This window comes from Oncorhynchus nerka, linkage group LG28 (genome assembly GCF_034236695.1).
Source record: "Oncorhynchus nerka isolate Pitt River linkage group LG28, Oner_Uvic_2.0, whole genome shotgun sequence".
NCBI lineage: Eukaryota > Metazoa > Chordata > Actinopteri > Salmoniformes > Salmonidae > Oncorhynchus > Oncorhynchus nerka.
This window is the reverse complement of record NC_088423.1, coordinates 11778881-11799556: the sequence shown is the minus strand read 5'-3', so window position 1 is coordinate 11799556 and position 20676 is coordinate 11778881. Positions and strand designations below refer to the sequence as shown.

Here is a 20676-nt window from a genome sequence, read left to right as displayed (position 1 = left end):
ACAAGGACTGAACAGTAACAGTAGCAGGGACAGAACAGTAGCAGAACAGTAACAAGGACAGAACAGTAACATGGACAGAACAGTAGCAGGGACAGAACAGTAACAGAACAGGGACAGAACAGTAACAGGGACAGAACAGTAGCAGGGACAGAACAGTAACAGAACAGGGACAGAACAGTACCAAGGAAAGAACAGTAACATGGACAGAACAGTAGCCGGGACAGAACAGTAGCAGGGACAGAACAGTAGCAGAACAGTAACAAGGACAGAACAGTAACATGGACAGAACAGTAGCCGGGACAGAACAGTAACAGAACAGGGACAGAACAGTAACAAGGACAGAACAGTAACATGGACAGAACAGTAGCCGGGACAGAACAGTAACAGAACAGGGACAGAACAGTAACAGGGACAGAACAGTAGCCGGGACAGAACAGTAACAGAACAGGGACAGAACAGTAACAGGGACAGAACAGTAGCAGGGACAGAACAGTAACAGAACAAGGACAGAACAGTAACAGGGACAGAACAGTAACAGAACAGTAACAGAACAGGGACAGAACAGTAACATGGACAGAACAGTAGCCGGGACAGAACAGGGACAGAACAGTAACAGGGACAGAACAGTAGCAGGGACAGAACAGTAACAGAACAGGGACTGAACAGTAACAAGGACAGAACAGTAACATGGACAGAACAGTCGCCGGGACATAACAGTAACAGAACAGGGACAGAACAGTAACATGGACAGAACAGTCGCCGGGACAGAACAGTAACAGAACAGGGACAGAACAGTAACATGGACAGAACAGTAGCCGGGACAGAACAGTAACAGAACAGGGACAGAACAGTAACAGGGACAGAACAGTAGCAGGGACAGAACAGTAACAGAACAAGGACAGAACAGTAACAGGGACAGAACAGTAATAGAACAGTAACAGAACAGTAACAGGGACAGAACAGTAACAGGGACAGAACAGTAGCCGGGACAGAACAGTAACAGAACAGGGACAGAACAGTAACATGGACAGAACAGTAGCCGGGACAGAACAGTAACAGAACAGGGATAGAACAGTAACAGGGACAGAACAGTAGCAGGGACAGAACAGTAACAGAACAAGGACTGAACAGTAACAGGGACAGAACAGTAGCAGGGACAGAACAGTAGCAGAACAGTAACAAGGACAGAACAGTAACATGGACAGAACAGTAGCCGGGACAGAACAGTAACAGAACAGGGACAGAACAGTAACAGGGACAGAACAGTAGCAGGGACAGAACAGTAACAGAACAGGGACAGAACAGTAACATGGACAGAACAGTAGCCGGGACAGAACAGTAGCAGGGACAGAACAGTAGCAGAACAGTAATAAGGAGAGAACAGTAACATGGACAGAACAGTAGCCGGGACAGAACAGTAACAGAACAGGGACAGAACAGTAACAAGGACAGAACAGTAACATGGACAGAACAGTAGCCGGGACAGAACAGTAACAGAACAGGGACAGAACAGTAACAGGGACAGAACAGTAGCAGGGACAGAACAGTAACAGAACAAGGACAGAACAGTAACAGGGACAGAACAGTAACAGAACAGGGACAGAACAGTAACAGGGACAGAACAGTAGCAGGGACAGAACAGTAACAGGGACAGAACAGTAGCAGGGACAGAACAGTAACAGAACAGGGACAGAACAGTAACAGGGACAGAACAGTAACAGGGACAGAATAGTAACAGAACAGTAACAAGGACATAATTGTAACAGAACAGTAACAGGGGAAGAACAGTAACAGGGGCCGAACAGTAACAGGCAGAACAGTAACAGAACAGTAACAGGGATAGAACAGTAACAGAACAGTAACAGGGGCAGAAGAGTTACGGGCAGAACAGTAACAGAACAGAACAGTAACAGGGACAGAACAGTAACAGAACAGAACAGAACAGTAACAGAACAGGGGCAGAACAGTAACAGAACGGTAACATGGACATAACAGTAACAGAAGAGTTACAGGGCAGAACACTAACAGACAGAACAGGGACAGAACAGTAACAGGGACATAACAGTAACATAACAGTTACAGGGCAGAACAGTAACAGACAGAACAGGGACAGAACAGTAACAGGGACATAACAGGAACATAACAGTTACAGGGTAGAACAGTAACAGACAGAACAGGGACAGAACAGTAACAGGGACATAACAGTAACATAACAGTTACGGGGCAGAACAGTAACAGAACAGGGACAGAACAGTAACAGAACAGCAGCAGGGACAGAACAGTAACAGAACAGGGACAGAACAGTAACATGGACAGAACAGTAGCCGGGACAGAACAGTAACAGAACAGGGACAGAACAGTAACAGGGACAGAACAGTAGCAGGGACAGAACAGTAACAGAACAAGGACAGAACAGTAGCAGGGACAGAACAGTAACAGAACAAGGACAGAACAGTAACAGGGACAGAACAGTAACAGAACAGTAGCAGGGACAGAACAGTAACAGAACAGTAGCAGGGACAGAACAGTAACAGAACAGTAACAGGGACAGAACAGTAACAGAACAGTAGCAGGGACAGAACAGTAACAGAACAGTAACAGGGACAGAACAGTAACAGAACAGTAACAAGGACAGAACAGTAACAGGGACAGAACAGGGACAGAACAGTAACAGGGACAGAACAGTAACAGAACAGTAACAAGGACAGAACAGTAACAGGGACAGAACAGTAACAGGGCCAGAACAGTAACAGTGACAGAACAGTAACGGGGCAGAACAGTAACAGGGGCAGAACAGTTAACAGAACAGAACAGAACAGGGACAGAACAACATGGACAGAACAGTAACAGGGATAGAACAGTAACAGAACAGTAACAGAACAGTAACAGGGATAGAACAGAACAGTAACAGGGACAGAACAGTTAAGGTGCAGAACAGTAATAGGGACAGAACAGTAACAGAACAGTAACAGGGATAGAACAGTACGGGGACAGAACAGTAACAGGGGATAGAACAGTAAGGGACAGAACAGTAACAGGGACAGAACAGTAACAAGAACAGTTAAGGTGCAGAACAGTAACAGGGACAGAATAGTAACAGAACAGTAGGACAGAACAGTAACAGAACAGTAACAGGGACAGAACAGTAACAGAACAGTAACAGGGACAGAACAGTAACAGAACAGTAACAAGGACAGAACAGAACAGTAACAGGGAAGAACAGTAACAGGCAGAACAGTAACAGAACAGTAACAGATAGAACAGTAACAGAACAGTAACAGGGGCAGAAGAGTTACAGAACAGTAACAAGAACAGAACAGTAACAGGGACAGAACAGTAACAGGGACAGAACAGTAACAGGACAGAACAGTAACAGAAGAACAGGGACAGAACAGTAACAGAACAGGGACAGTAACAGAACGGTAACATGGACATAACAGTAACAGAAGAGTTACAGGGCAGAACAGTAACAGACAGAACAGGGGACAGAACAGTAACAGGGACAGAACAGTAACATAACAGTTACAGGGCAGAACAGTAACAGACAGAACAGTAACAGGGACAGAACAGTAACAGTTACAGGGCAGAACAGTAACAGACAGAACAGGGACAGAACAGTAACAGGGACAGAACAGTAACATAACAGTTACGGGACAGAACAGTAACAGAACAGGGACAGAACAGTAACAGAACAGAACAGCAACAGAACAGAACAGAACAGGGACAGAACAGTAACAGAACAGGGCAAACAGTAACAGAACAGTAACATGGGACAGAACAGTAACATAACAGAACAGAACAGGGACAGAACAGTAACAGGGACAGAACAGTAACAGAACAGTAACAGGGACAGAACAGTAACAGAAGGGGCAGAACAGTAACAGAACAGGGACAGAACAGTAACAAGGACAGAACAGTAACAGGGACAGAACAGTAGCAGGGACAGAACAGTAACAGAACAGGGACAGAACAGTAACAAGGACAGAACAGTAACATGGACAGAACAGTAACAGAACAGGGACAGAACAGTAACATGGACAGAACAGTCGCCGGGACAGAACAGTAACAGAACAGGGACAGAACAGTAACATGGACAGAACAGTAGCCGGGACAGAACAGTAACAGAACAGGGACAGAACAGTAACAGGGACAGAACAGTAGCAGGGACAGAACAGTAACAGAACAAGGACAGAACAGTAACAGGGACAGAACAGTAACAGAACAGTAACAGAACAGTAACAGGGACAGAACAGTAACATGGACAGAACAGTAGCCGGGACAGAACAAACAGTAACAGAACAGTAACAGGACAGAACAGTAACAGGACAGAACAGTAAGGACAGAACAGTAACAGAACAGGGATAGAACAGTAACAGGGACAGAACAGTAGCAGGGACAGAACAGTAACAGAACAAGGACTGAACAGTAACAGTAGCAGGGACAGAACAGTAGCAGAACAGTAACAAGGACAGAACAGTAACATGGACAGAACAGTAACAGGACAGAACAGTAACAGAACAGAACAGAACAGAACAGGGACAGAACAGTAACAGGGACAGAACAGTAACAGAACAGTAACAGAACAGGGACAGAACAGTACCAAGGAAAGAACAGTAACATGGACAGAACAGTAGCCCGGACAGAACAGTAGCAGGGACAGAACAGTAGCAGAACAGTAACAAGGACAGAACAGTAACATGGACAGAACAGTAGCAGGGACAGAACAGTAACAGAACAGGGACAGAACAGTAACAAGGACAGAACAGTAACATGGACAGAACAGTAGCCGGGACAGAACAGTAACAGAACAGGGACAGAACAGTAACAGGGACAGAACAGTAGCCGGGACAGAACAGTAACAGAACAGGGACAGAACAGTAACAGGGACAGAACAGTAGCAGGGACAGAACAGTAACAGAACAAGGACAGAACAGTAACAGGGACAGAACAGTAACAGAACAGTAACAGAACAGGGACAGAACAGTAACATGGACAGAACAGTAGCCGGGACAGAACAGGGACAGAACAGTAACAGGGACAGAACAGTAGCAGGGACAGAACAGTAACAGAACAGGGACTGAACAGTAACAAGGACAGAACAGTAACATGGACAGAACAGTCGCCGGGACATAACAGTAACAGAACAGGGACAGAACAGTAACAAGGACAGAACAGTAACAGAACAGTAACAGAACAGGGACAGAACAGTAACATGGACAGAACAGTAGCCGGGACAGAACAGTAACAGAACAGGGACAGAACAGTAACAGGGACAGAACAGTAGCAGGGACAGAACAGTAACAGAACAAGGACAGAACAGTAACAGGGACAGAACAGTAATAGAACAGTAACAGAACAGTAACAGGGACAGAACAGTAACAGGGACAGAACAGTAGCCGGGACAGAACAGTAACAGAACAGGGACAGAACAGTAACATGGACAGAACAGTAGCCGGGACAGAACAGTAACAGAACAGGGATAGAACAGTAACAGGGACAGAACAGTAGCAGGGACAGAACAGTAACAGAACAAGGACTGAACAGTAACAGGGACAGAACAGTAGGGACAGAACAGTAGCAGAACAGTAACAAGGACAGAACAGTAACATGGACAGAACAGTAGCCGGGACAGAACAGTAACAGAACAGGGACAGAACAGTAACAGGGACAGAACAGTAGCAGGGACAGAACAGTAACAGAACAGGGACAGAACAGTAACATGGACAGAACAGTAGCCGGGACAGAACAGTAGCAGGGACAGAACAGTAGCAGAACAGTAATAAGGAGAGAACAGTAACATGGACAGAACAGTAGCCGGGACAGAACAGTAACAGAACAGGGACAGAACAGTAACAAGGACAGAACAGTAACATGGACAGAACAGTAGCCGGGACAGAACAGTAACAGAACAGGGACAGAACAGTAACAGGGACAGAACAGTAGCAGGGACAGAACAGTAACAGAACAAGGACAGAACAGTAACAGGGACAGAACAGTAACAGAACAGGGACAGAACAGTAACAGGGACAGAACAGTAGCAGGGACAGAACAGTAACAGAACAAGGACAGAACAGTAGCAGGGACAGAACAGTAACAGAACAGGGACAGAACAGTAACAGGGACAGAACAGTAACAGGGACAGAACATTAACAGAACAGTAGCAGGGACAGAACAGTAACAGAACAGTAACAGGGACAGAACAGGGACAGAACAGTAGAAGGGACAGAACAGTAGCAGAACAGTAACAAGGACAGAACAGTAACATGGACAGAACAGTAGCCGGGACAGAACAGTAACAGAACAAGGACAGAACAGTAGCAGGGACAGAACAGTAACAGAACAAGGACAGAACAGTAACAGGGACAGAACAGTAACAGGGACAGACCAGTAACAGAACAGTAGCAGGGACAGAACAGTAACAGAACAGTACAGGGACAGAACAGTAACAGAACAGGAACAGTAACAGTAGCAGGGACAGAACAGTAACAGAACAGGGGACAGAACAGTAACAGAACAGTAACAAGGACAGAACAGTAACAGGGACAGGACAGTGAACAGAACAGTAGTAACAGGGACAGAACAGTAGCAGGGGACAGAACCGTAACAGAACAGGGACAGAACAGTAACAGGGACAGAACAGTACAGAACAGTAACAGAACAGGGACAGAACAGTAACAGGGACAGAACAGTAGCAGGGACAGAACAGTAACAGAACAGGGACAGAACAGTACCAAGGAAAGAACAGTAACATGGACAGAACAGTAGCAGGGACAGAACAATGGGGACAGAACAGTAGCAGAACAGTAACAAGGACAGAACAGTAACATGGACAGAACAGTAGCCGGGACAGAACAGTAACAGAACAGGGACAGAACAGTAACAAGGACAGAACAGTAACATGGACAGAACAGTGACAGAACAGTAACAGAACAGGGACAGAACAGTAACAGGGACAGAACAGTAGCAGGGACAGAACAGTAACAGAACAGGGACAGAACAGTAACAGGGACAGAACAGTAACAGGGACAGAACAGTAACAGGGACAGAACAGTAACAGGGACAGAACAGGAACAGAACAGTAACAAGGACAGAACAGTAACAGGACAGAACAGTAACAGAACAGGGACAGAACAGTAACAGGGACAGAACAGTAGCAGGGACAGAACAGTAACAGAACAGGGACAGAACAGTAACAGGACAGAACAGTAACAGGGACAGAACAGTAGACAGAACAGTAACAGAACAGGGACAGAACAGTAACAGGACAGAACAGTAGCAGGGACAGAACAGTAACAGAACAGGGACAGAACAGTAACAGGACAGAACAGTAGCAGGGACAGAACAGTAACAGAACAGGGACAGAACAGTAACAGGGACAGAACAGTAGGGGACAGAACAGTAACAGAACAGGACAGAACAGTAACAGGACAGAACAGTAACAGAACAGTAACAGAACAGTAACAGGGACAGAACAGTAACAGGGACAGAACAGTAACAGAACAGTAACAGAACAGGGACAGAACAGTAACATGGACAGAACAGGACAGAACAGTAACAGAACAGGGACAGAACAGTAACAGGGACAGAACAGTAGCAGGGACAGAACAGTAACAGAACAGGGACAGAACAGTAACAGGGACAGAACAGTAACAGAACAGGGACAGAACAGTAACATGGACAGAACAGTAGCAGGGACAGAACAGTAACAGAACAGGGACAGAACAGTAACAGGGACAGAACAGTAAGGACAGAACAGTAACAGAACAGGACAGAACAGTAACATGGACAGAACAGTAACAGAACAGTAACAGGACAGAACAGTAACAGAACAGGACAGAACAGTAACATGGACAGAACAGTAGCAGGGACAGAACAGTAACAGAACAGGGACAGAACACAGACAGAACAGTAACATGGGACAGAACAGTAGCCGGGACAGAACAGTAACAGAACAGGGACAGAACAGTAACAGGGACAGAACAGTAGCAGGGACAGAACAGTAACAGAACAGGACAGAACAGTAACAGGGACAGAACAGAACAGAACAGGGACAGAACAGAACAGTAACAGAACAGTAAGGGACAGAACAGTAACAGAACAGTAGCAGGGACAGAACAGTAACAGAACAGTAACAGAACAGTAACAGGGACAGAACAGTAGAGGGACAGAACAGTAACAGAACAGGGACAGAACAGTAACATGGACAGAACAGTAGCAGGGACAGAACAGTAACAGAACAAGGACAGAACAGTAGCAGGGACAGAACAGTAACAGAACAAGGACAGAACAGTAACAGGGACAGAACAGTAACAGGGACAGACCAGTAACAGAACAGTAGCAGGGACAGAACAGTAACAGAACAGTAGCAGGGACAGAACAGTAACAGAACAGTAACAGAACAGTAACAGAACAGTAGCAGGGACAGAACAGTAACAGAACAGTAACAGGGACAGAACAGTAACAGAACAGTAACAAGGACAGAACAGTAACAGGGACAGAACAGTAACAGGGACAGAACAGTAACAGGGACAGAACAGTAACAGAACAGTAACAAGGACAGAACAGTAACAGGGCCAGAACAGTAACAGGGCCAGAACAGTAACAGTGACAGAACAGTAACGGGGCAGAACAGTAACAGGGGCAGAACAGTTACGGAGCAGAACAGTAACAGGGACAGAACAGGGGCAGAACAGTAACAGGGATAGAACAGTTACGGGGCAGAACAGTAACAGAACAGTAACAGGACCAGAACAGTAGCAGGGACAGAACCGTAACAGAACAGGGACAGAACAGTAACAGGGACAGAACAGTAGCAGGGACAGAACCGTAACAGAACAGGGACAGAACAGTAACATGGACAGAACAGTAGCACAGAACAGTAGCAGGGACAGAACAGTAGCAGAACAGTAACAAGGACAGAACAGTAACATGAACAGAACAGTAGGGGACAGAACAGTAACAGAACAGGACAGAACAGTAACAGGACAGAACAGTAACATGGACAGAACAGTAACAGAACAGTAACAGAACAGGACAGAACAGTAACAGGACAGAACAGTAACAGAACAGTAACAGAACAGGGACAGAACAGTAACAGGGACAGAACAGTAACAGGGACAGAACAGTAACAGAACAAGGACAGAACAGTAACAGGGACAGAACAGTACAGAACAGAAGAACAGGGACAGAACAGTAACAGAACAGGGACAGAACAGTAACAGGGACAGAACAGTAGGGGCAGAACAGAACAGAACAGGGACTGAACAGTAACAAGGACAGAACAGTAACATGGACAGAACAGTAACAGAACATACAGGGCAGAACAGTAACAGAACAGTAACATGGACAGAACAGTAACAGGGACAGAACAGTAACAGAACAGGGAAGAACAGTAACATGGACAGAACAGTAGCAGAACAGTAACAGAACAGGGACAGAACAGTAACAGGGACAGAACAGTAACAGGGACAGAACAGTAACAGGGACAGAACAGTAACAGGGACAGAACAGTACAGGGAACAGAACAGTAACAGGGACAGAACAGTAACAGGGACAGAACAGTAGCACAGAACAGTAACAGAACAGGGACAGAACAGTAACAGAACAGGGGCAGAACAGTAACAGAACAGGATAGAACAGTAACAGGGACAGAACAGTAACAGAACAGAACAGTAACAGAACAGGACAGAACAGAACAGGGAACAGAGGGACAGAACAGTAACAGAACAGTAACAAGGACAGAACAGTAACATGGACAGAACAGTAGCCGGGACAGAACAGTAACAGAACAGGAACAGAACAGTAACAGGGACAGAACAGTAACAAGGGACAGAACAGTAACAGAACAGGGACAGAACAGTAACAGAACAGGGGCAGAACAGTAGCCGGGACAGAACAGTAACAGAACAAGGACAGAACAGTAACAGGGACAGAACAGTAGCAGGGACAGAACAGTAACAGAACAGGGACAGAACAGTAACAAGACAGAACAGTAACATGGACAGAACAGTCGCCGGGACATAACAGTAACAGAACAGGGACAGAACAGTAACAGGGACAGAACAGTAGCAGGGACAGAACAGTAACAGAACAAGGACAGAACAGTAACAGGGACAGAACAGTAACAGAACAGGGACAGAACAGTAACAGGGACAGAACAGTAACAGGGACAGAACAGTAACAGAACAGTAGCAGGGACAGAACAGTAACAGTAGAACAGGGACAGAACAGTAGGACAGAACAGTAACAGAACAGTAACAGGGACAGAACAGTAACATGGACAGAACAGTAGCCGGGACAGAACAGTAACAGAACAGGGACAGAACAGTAACATGGACAGAACAGTCAGATCAACAGAACAGTAACAGAACAGTAACAGGGACAGAACAGTAACAGGGACAGAACAGTAGCAGGGACAGAACAGTAGCAGAACAGTAACAAGGACAGAACAGTAACATGGACAGAACAGTAGCCGGGACAGAACAGTAACAGAACAGGGACAGAACAGTAACAGGGACAGAACAGTAACAGGGACAGAACAGTAGCAGGACAGAACAGAACAGAACAGGACAACAACAGTAAACAGTGGACAGAACAGTAACAGCAAGGACAGGACAGAACAGGGACAGAACAGCAGGGACAGAACAGTAACAGAAACAGTAACATGGACAGAACAGTAGCATGGACAGAACAGTAGCAGGACAGAACAGTAACAGAACAGGACAGAACAGTAACAGGGACAGAACAGTAACAGAACAGAACAGGACAGAACAGTAACAACAGAACAGTAACATGGACAGAACAGTAGCAGGGACAGAACAGTAACAGAAACAGGGACAGAACAGTAACAGGGACAGAACAGTAGCAGGGACAGAACAGTAACAGAACAGGGACAGAACAGTAACAGAACAGACAGGGACAGAACAGTAACAGAACAGAACAGGACAGAACAGGGACAGAACAGTAAAGGGACAGAACAGTAACAGAACAGTAACAAGGACAGAACAGTAACATGGACAGAACAGTAGCAGGGACAGAACAGTAACAGAACAGGGACAGAACAGTAACAGGGACAGAACAGTAACAGGACAGAACAGTAACAGAACAGTAGGACAGAACAGTAGAACAGAACAGGGAAGAACAGTAACAGGGACAGAACAGTAACATGGACAGAACAGTAACAAGGAACAGAACAGTAACAGGGACAGAACAGTAACAGGACAGAACAGTAACATGGACAGAACAGTAGCAGGACAGAACAGTAACAGAACAGGGACAGAACAGTAACAGGGACAGAACAGTAGCAGGGACAGAACAGTAACAGAACAAGGACAGAACAGTAACAGGGACAGAACAGTAACAGAACAGGGACAGAGAACAGTAACAGAACAGGGACAGAACAGTAACATGGACAGAACAGTAACAGGGACAGAACAGTAACAGAACAGGGACAGAACAGTAACAGGGACAGAACAGTAGCAGGGACAGAACAGTAACAGAACAAGGACAGAACAGTAACAGGGACAGAACAGTAACAGAACAGGGACAGAACAGTAACAGGGACAGAACAGTAACAGGGACAGAACAGTAACAGAACAGTAGCAGGGACAGAACAGTAACAGAACAGTAACAGGGACAGAACAGTAGCCGGGACAGAACAGTAACAGAACAGTAGCAGGGACAGAACAGTAACAGAACAAGGACAGAACAGTAACAGGGACAGAACAGTAACAGAACAGTAACAGGGACAGAACAGTAACAGAACAGTAACAGGGACAGAACAGTAACAGAACAGTAACAGGGACAGAACAGTAACAGGGACAGAACAGTAACAGAACAGTAGCAGGGACAGAACAGTAACAGAACAGTAACAGGGACAGAACAGTAAGCAGGGACAGAACAGTAACAGAACAGTAACAGGAACAGAACAGTAGCAGGGACAGAACAGTAACAGGGACAGAACAGTAGCAGGGACAGAACAGTAACAGAACAGGGACAGAACAGTAACAGGGACAGAACAGTAGCAGGGACAGAACAGTAACAGAACAGGGACAGAACAAGGACAGAACAGTAACAGGGACAGAACAGTAACAGAACAAGGACAGAACAGTAACAGGGACAGAACAGTAACAGAACAGTAACATGGACAGAACAGTAGCCGGGACAGAACAGTAACAGAACAGGGACAGAACAGTAACAGGGACAGAACAGTAGCAGGGACAGAACAGTAACAGAACAAGGACAGAACAGTAGCAGGGACAGAACAGTAACAGAACAGGGACAGAACAGTAACAGGGACAGAACAGTAACAGGGACAGAACAGTAACAGAACAGTTGCAGGGACAGAACAGTAACAGAACAGTAACAGGGACAGAACAGTAACAGAACAGTAGCAGGGACAGAACAGTAACAGAACAGTAACAGGGACAGAACAGTAACAGAACAGTAACAAGGACAGAACAGTAACAGGGACAGAACAGGGACAGAACAGTAACAGGGACAGAACAGTAACAGAACAGTAACAAGGACAGAACAGTAACAGGGACAGAACAGTAGCAGGGACAGAACAGTAACAGAACAGTAAAAGGGACAGAACAGTAACAGAACAGTAACAAGGACAGAACAGTAACAGGGACAGAACAGTAACAGAACAGTAGCAGGGACAGAACAGTAACAGGGACAGAACAGTAACAGAACAGTAGTAGGGACAGAACAGTAACAGGGACAGTAACAGAACAGTAACAGGGACATAACAGTAACGGTAGGCTACTCACGTTGTCAGCAGCCAGCGAGACTGTTTGGCTAGGCCCAGGCAAGCCGCCAGACAGATCACCAGATCTAGAATCAGTAGCAGCAGGTAGGTGAGCCACCTAGAGGACACAGAGGAAATGACAGACAGACAGAGACAGACAGTCAGTGTAACAGATCTAGAATGAGTTACAGCAGGATCCTAGAGGACACAGAGGAAATGACAGACAGACAGAGACAGACAGTCAGTGTAACAGATCTAGAATGAGTTACAGCAGGATCCTAGAGGACACAGAGGAAATGACAGACAGACAGAGACAGACAGTCAGTGTAACAGATCTAGAATGTGTTACAGCAGGATCCTAGAGGACTCCTCAGGAAATGACAGACAGACAGAGACAGACAGTCAGTGTAACAGATCTAGAATGAGTTACAGCAGGATCCTAGAGGACACAGAGGAAATGACAGACAGACAGAGACAGACAGTCAGTGTAACAGATCTAGAATGAGTTACAGATCTAGAATGAGTTACAGCAGGATCTAGAGGACACAGAGGAAATGACAGACAGACAGAGACAGACAGTCAGTGTAACAGATCTAGAATGAGTTACAGCAGGATCCTAGAGGACACAGAGGAAATGACAGACAGACAGAGACAGACAGTCAGTGTAACAGATCTAGAATGTGTTACAGCAGGATCCTAGAGGACTCCTCAGGAAATGACAGACAGACAGAGACAGACAGTCAGTGTAACAGATCTAGAATGAGTTACAGCAGGATCCTAGAGGACACAGAGGGAATGACAGACAGACAGAGACAGACAGTCAGTGTAACAGATCTAGAATGAGTTACAGCAGGATCCTAGAGGACTCCTCAGGAAATGACAGACAGACAGAGACAGACAGTCAGTGTAACAGATCTAGAATGAGTTACAGCAGGATCCTAGAGGACACAGAGGAAATGACAGACAGACAGAGACAGACAGTCAGTGTAACAGATCTAGAATGAGTTACAGCAGGATCCTAGAGGACACAGTCCTGACAGACAGTCAGTCACAGTTCTCTTTTCTTCCTTGATTTACTCCTATGGGTTCACTCAATATGGCCGGACCAACCATCACAGTATTTCTATTGTTACAGTAATGTGCAGCGGGAGCAGCCAACCACATTTCAACCCAAATGAGAGTCCGCTGGCTTGCCCATGTCCCTAGCTTACACACAACTGGCTGACACTTTACCCCAATAGGATGCATACCGTGGCCTGCTCGCCTCCCTACCACTGAGGAAGTACAGTTCCCGCTCAGCCCAGTCAAAACTGTTCGCTGCTCTGGCCCCCCAATGGTGGAACAAACTCCCTCACGACGCCAGGACAGCGGAGTCAATCACCACCTTCCGGAGACACCTGAAACCCCACCTCTTTAAGGAATACCTAGGATAGGATAAAGTAATCCTTCTCACCCCCCCCCTTAAAAGATTTAGATGCACTATTGTAAAGTGGCTGTTCCACTGGATGTCATAAGGTGAATGCACCAATTTGTAAGTCGCTCTGGATAAGAGCGTCTGCTAAATGACTTAAATGTAAATGTGTGCTTCTGTGTCAGTGTATGAATAGACATGATGTAGGCTGTGTGTGTAAGTGTAAATGATGTAGGCTGTGTGTGTGCGTCTGTGTCAGTGTATGAATAGACATGATGTAGGCTGTGTGTGTGCGTCTGTGTCAGTGTATGAATAGACATGATGTAGGCTGTGTGTGTGCGTCTGTGTCAGTGTATGAATAGACATGATGTAGGCTGTGTGTGTGCGTCTGTGTCAGTGTATGAATAGACATGATGTAGGCTGTGTGTGTGCGTCTGTGTGAGTGTATGAATAGACATGATGTAGGCTGTGTGTCTGTGTCAGTGTATGAATAGACATGATGTAGGCTGTGTGTGTGCGTCTGTGTCAGTGTATGAATAGACATGATGTAGGCTGTGTGTGTGCGTCTGTGTCAGTGTATGAATAGACATGATGTAGGCTGTGTGTGTGCGTCTGTGTCAGTGTATGAATAGACATGATGTAGGCTGTGTGTGTGCGTCTGTGTCAGTGTATGAATAGACATGGTGTAGGCTGTGTGTGTGCTTGTTATCTTTACTTTTTGCTGACGATGTAAATCTGTGTGTAGGTGTATGCATGTGTGTGTGAGAAGAAGATGTAGCCTCAGTCAGTGTGTGTGTGTGTTCCGTGCCCTCTCCTGATGCCATCTGCTCCAGTCAAAACAGAAGCAGTGCTATGCAGTAGCTGTGGTCAATGGTCTCTGGCTGGGGCACAAATCCAGTCCAGATGGTTTACTAATGGATGAGCTCAAATCCATATGCATGAATATGTAATGCTATGAAAGCTATGACTATGTCCGTCTGTCCGTCCACCTCTCGCTCCCCCCTCTCTCTCTATTCTATCCATCTCTCTGTCTCATATTACGCTCTCTCCTCTACCCCCTCTCTCTCCTCTACCCCCCTCTCTCCTCTACCCCCCTCTCTCTCTCCTCTACCCCCTCTCCTCTCCCCCTCTCTCCTCTACCCCCTCTCTCTCTCCTCTACCCCCTCTCTCTCCTCTACCCCCCTCTCTCTCCCCTCTACCCCCTCTCTCTCCTCTACCCACCCCTCTCTCTCCTCTACCGACCTCTCTCTCTCTCTCTCCTCTACCCCCCTCTCTCTCTCTACCCACCCCTCTCTCTCCTCTACCGCCCTCTCTCTCTCTCTCTCCTCTACCCCCTCTCCTCTACCCCCCATCTCTATCCCCCCCCATCTCTCCTCTACCCCCCCTCTCTCCTCTACCCCCTCCTCTCTCCTCTACCCCCTCTCTCTCCTCTACCCCCTCCTCTCTCCTCTACCCCCTCTCCCCTCTACCCCCCTCTCTCTCCCTCTCTCTCCCCTCTATCCCCCTCTCTCCTCTACCCCCCCCCTCCCTCTACCCCCCCTCTCTCTCCTCTACCCCCTCTCTCTCTCTCTCTACCCCCCTCTCTCTTCCTCTACCCCCTCTCTCTCCTCTACCCCCCTCTCTCCTCTACCCCCTCCTCTCTCTCTCTACCCCCCCTCTCCCCTCTACCCCCCCTCTCTCCCTCTACCCCCCTCTCTCTCCCCTCTCTCTCCCCTCTATCCCCCTCTCTCCTCTACCCCCCCTCTCTCTCCTCTACCCCCCCCTCTCTCTCCTCTACCCACCCTCTCTCTCTCCTCTACCCCCCTCTCTCTTCCTCTACCCCCCCTCTCTCTCCTCTACACCCCCCCTCTCTCCTCTAACCCCCCTCTAATCTCTGGGCAGCCAGAGGATAGTACAGTACATGTTCAGTAGGGGGCTGTAGGACCACGTGCCTGGTGCCTCCTGTGACCACTACTACTGTGTGTCTCTCAGCCAAATTAAAGTCAAGCTGAACACCATCACAGGCTGGACACCATCACAGGGAATTGGATACATGTATAACAACTCGCTGAATGTGGAGGCTCTCCGCTGAACTATGTTTTCATCTGAACTCAGTAAGGTTATAATAATGTTGTGTAAATGTTGTAAAAACAATCTGAACACGAGGAACACTGGATAAATACACTACATATACAAAAGTATTTGGACACCCTTTCAAATCAGTGAATTTGGCTATTTCAGCCACACCCATTGCTGACAGGTGTATAAAATCAAGCACACAGCCATGCCATCTTAATTGACAGTAGAATGGCCTTACTGAAGAGCTCAGTGACTTTCAACATGGCACCGTCATAGGATGCCACCTTTCCAACAAGTCCTTAAATGTCTGCCCTGCTAGAGCTGCCTTGGTCAAGTGATGATATTGTGAAGTGGAAATGTCTAGGAACAACAAAGGCTCAGCTGTGAAGTGGTAGGCCCCACAACCTAACAGAACGGGACCACAGAGTGCTGAAGGGCATAAAAATCGTCTGTAACACTCACTTCCGAGTTCCAAACTGCCTGTGGAAGCAACGTCAGCACAAGAACTGTTCACCAGGAGCTTCATTAAATGGGTTTCCATGGCCGAGCAGCCTATAGATCACCATGTGCAATGCCAAGTATCGGCTGGTGTGGTGTAAAGCTCCCCGCCATTGAACTCTGGAGCAGTGGAAACGCATTCTCTGGAGTGATGAATCATCAAATCAAAGTTTATTTGTCACGTGTGCCGAATACAACAGCTGCAGACCATTCCTACTGGCTAAAACCAATTGCGCAAAAAAGGTATTAGGTGAACATTAGGTAAATAAGGAAATAAAAACAACAGTAAAAAGACCTTGAAAAATAACAGTAGCGAGGAAGAACTTGACTGGCCTACACAGAGCCCTGACCTCAACTCCATCGAACACCTTTGGGACGAATAGGAACACTGACTGTGAGCCAGGCCTAATTACCCAACATCCATGCCCGACCTCACTAATGCTTGTGGCTGAATGGAAGCAAGTCCCTGCAACAATGTTCCAACATCTATTGGAAAGCCTTCCCAGGAGAGTAGAGGCCATGATAGCAGCAAAGGGGGGACCAACTCAATATTAATGCCCATGATATTGGAATGAGATGTTAGACGAGCAGGTGTCCACATACTTTTGGACATGTAGTGTATCTCACTGTATCTTACTGTACCTCTCTCACACACACACTGCCCTCACACTGTGCACGTGTTGTTACACATCATTAAATATATTGGGGCAAAAATTACCGACAGCCGCTTACAATTGAATGAAAATGAAATAGATTTCAATATTATTGAATGATATAGACTTATCTAGGCTATACTGTAGGCTGTTTATGCAGTCATCTCAGTTTTCAATGAAAGTATATTTTTATCATTAGCTTGTTTGTAAAAATTGCAAATAGATTTCTAGTCACATTTGTGTTTAGTGGAGATCTTCGGTCTATAAAGTCATACCGGAGGGCAAAAAAGCATTTAACGTCAGACTTAGCTGTTCTACGAGTGGGCCTGAGGCGTTAAATAACAACCATTTTCAAGTGTAACTGTAGTAGCGATGGCTTTGGGAAACATCTAGGAGATTTAATGATGCTCCTGCAAAGGTTCTAATGATGAACTTAGCCTTCAGATGCTTTTGGGAAACCAGGCCCTGGTCTATATGTGGTCTATCTATCTATACATGTAGTACTCTATGTATGTGGTCTGGTTATCTATACCTGTAGTACTCTATGTATGTGGTCTGGTCTGGTTATCTATACCTGTAGTACTCTATGTATGTGGTCTGGTCTGCGATAGCGGCCAGGTCTACTTTAGTCATGTCCCAGTCAGGCAGGCCCAACAACTGTTTGATGACGTTGTCAGCCATCTGCTGCATGAAGCGTAGGGTCTGTACGTAGTCTCCCCGCGTAGCGAAGATCTCATCCAGCCTCGCCAGGTGCTGCTTCAGACCACTCTCCATGCTACCCATGGTGCCCGTCACCTGGAGGAGGAGGAGGAGAGATGGAGAGGAGGAAAGGGGGTGAGGAGAAGGGGATAGGAGAAGAGGGGGAGAGGAAAGGGGGAGGAGAAGAGAAGAGGGGAGAGGAGAAGAGAAGAGGGGGAGAGGAGGAAGAGAAGAGGGGGAGAGGAGGAAGAGAGGGGTGAGAGGAGGAAGAGGGGGAGGAGGAAGAGAGGAGAGGAAAGGGGAAGAGGAGAAGAGGGGGAAGAGAGGCAGTGGAAAGGGGAGAGGTGGAAGAGAGGGGGAGAAAAGGGGGAGAGGAGAAGAAGGGGAGAGGAGGAAGAGAGGCAGAGGAAAGGGGGAGAGGAGGAAGAGAGGGAGAGGAAAGAGGGAGAGGAGAAGAGAAGAGGAGGAAGAGAGGTGTCAGTACACACAGAATACTCAGTTCATTTACATATGATTAGCAAGAGTTAAGTTCTGTCCCAAATGACACCCTATTCTCTATTTAGTGCACTAACTTTGACCAGGGCCCATAGGGGATTTATGTGAATATTACAGGGCAGGCTTGACAATGAAAGAGTTCTAGAGGTTTAATACACTATGTAAGTGACACAGCATTTTCCAGGAAGTAGCCTTGTATGTTTGTAACTTTTATAGGCTTTTTGAATCGCCTTCCATGGGCAAAAACATTGCACAATGGTCTTCAGCGCAAAGAAAATCTTAAAATGCTGTAAAAGTATCTTAAAATAATGGCGTTTTCATGTTATGATATAATCGTCGAGCCCATTGAAAAGATTTGGGGACAGGACCCGGAAGTATGATGTAGGACGTCACCTGCACAGCATATTCTGGAGATGTTGGTTCTATAGGGATAACTTTATTCTGTTACTTTGGGGTCACCATGGTGGTTTGTAAAACAATATTTCCCAGCTAATTCTAGGCTAATGTGAAATAGACATCACACAGTTTACTACATACTTAAACTGCGTAATCATACTGCTGCAAATGAGGTGTAGCAACCAGGGCAGAACCCTCCTTGAAACACACACAAACAACCAAGAGAATTATAAACTTCCTGCTACTCCCAATTTTCTGTAACACATTTATTTACACCAAATTGACCAAACACACATAAGATTAAAGGGGTACGAAGACTGCATCCAAAAATGGCACCCTATTTCCTATATAGACCACTATTTCTGACTATTTATGTAAAAGTAGCACACATCTGGTGCCAGTTGGGACACAGCCCAAATGTGGAGCATGATTACACTACCACTTCACTCCCCAGTTAATTACAACATGCTTCCAGGGTTGTTGACTGGGAAAGGTTTTTCAGAGACAGCAACATCCTGGTATTTGATAATTAAAAAGGGCAATAAATGCTTCCATTCAGCTCTAGGTACTTGGCATTCAGTGGGAGTACCGACAACTCATATTGCTTGTGTTTGTGGAGGAGGGGACAGCGCTGTGGTTTAGTTCTGGGGGGCTGCTGGGTGGACGTAATGAGGTAGTTTGGTATTCACTGTGTGTGGAGTCCTCACTCACTACTGCCTTTGGCTATGGGGGGTAGAAAGAAAGAATGAGAGGAATTAAGAAATTAAGGGAATTAAGAATGAGGGAGAGACAAAGGGAGAGAGACAGAAATAAATAGAGTGTGAGAGTAAAAGAAGGAAAGAAAGTAAGAGAAGGAAAAAGGATGGAAAGATAGAAAGGAAAGAAAGAAAGAAAGAAAGAAAGAAAGAAAGAAAGAAAGAAAGAAGGAAAAGAAAGTGAAAGAAGGAAAAGAAAGTGAAAGAAAGAAAGAAAGTGAGAGAAAGAAAGAGATAAAGAAAGAGAGAAAGAAAGTGAGAAAGAAAGTGAGAGAAAGAAAGTGAGAGAAAGTAAGTGAGAGCACGAGAGACAGTACCATGAGGCCTACTGCTACACTGATCAGGACAGTACCATGAGGCCTACTGCTACACCGATCAGGACAGTACCATGAGGCCTACTGTAGACCGATCAGGACAGTACCATGAGGCCTACTGCTACACCGATCAGGACAGTACCATGAGGCCTACTGCTACACCGATCAGGACAGTACCATGAGGCCTACTGCTACACCGATCAGGACAGTACCATGAGGCCTACTGTACACCGATCAGGACAGTACCATAAGGCCTACTGCTACACCGATCAGGACAGTACCACGAGGCCTACTGCTACACCGATCAGGACAGTACCATGAGGCCTACTCCTACACCGATCAAGATATTACCATGAGGCCTACTGCTACACCGATCAAGACAGTACCAAGAGGCCTACTGCTACACCGATCAGGACAGTACCATGAGGCCTACTGCTACACCGATCAGGACAGTACCATGAGGCCTACTGCTACACCGATCAGGACAGTACCATGAGGCCTACTGCTACACCGATCAGGACAGTACCATGAGGCCTACTGCTACACCGATCAGGACAGTACCATGAGGCCTACTGCTACACCGATCAGGACAGTACCATGAGGCCTACTGTAGACTGATCAGGACAGTACCATGAGGCCTACTGCT

The 20676-nt window shown here is 46.4% G+C and overlaps 1 protein-coding gene across 1 annotated transcript in view; it reads right to left on the bottom strand.

The window, feature by feature from the left end:
* Nucleotides 1–20676, bottom strand: part of LOC115119629 (protein tweety homolog 2-like) — a 159242-nt gene that overhangs the window by 47932 nt on the left and 90634 nt on the right. The window contains exons 5-6 of the mRNA XM_065012629.1: nucleotides 17946–18166; nucleotides 12774–12869 (exon numbers count right to left, since the gene is read on the bottom strand). Coding sequence (XP_064868701.1) covers nucleotides 12774–12869; nucleotides 17946–18166 — 317 coding nt within the window. The remainder of the gene's footprint in view (nucleotides 1–12773; nucleotides 12870–17945; nucleotides 18167–20676) is intronic.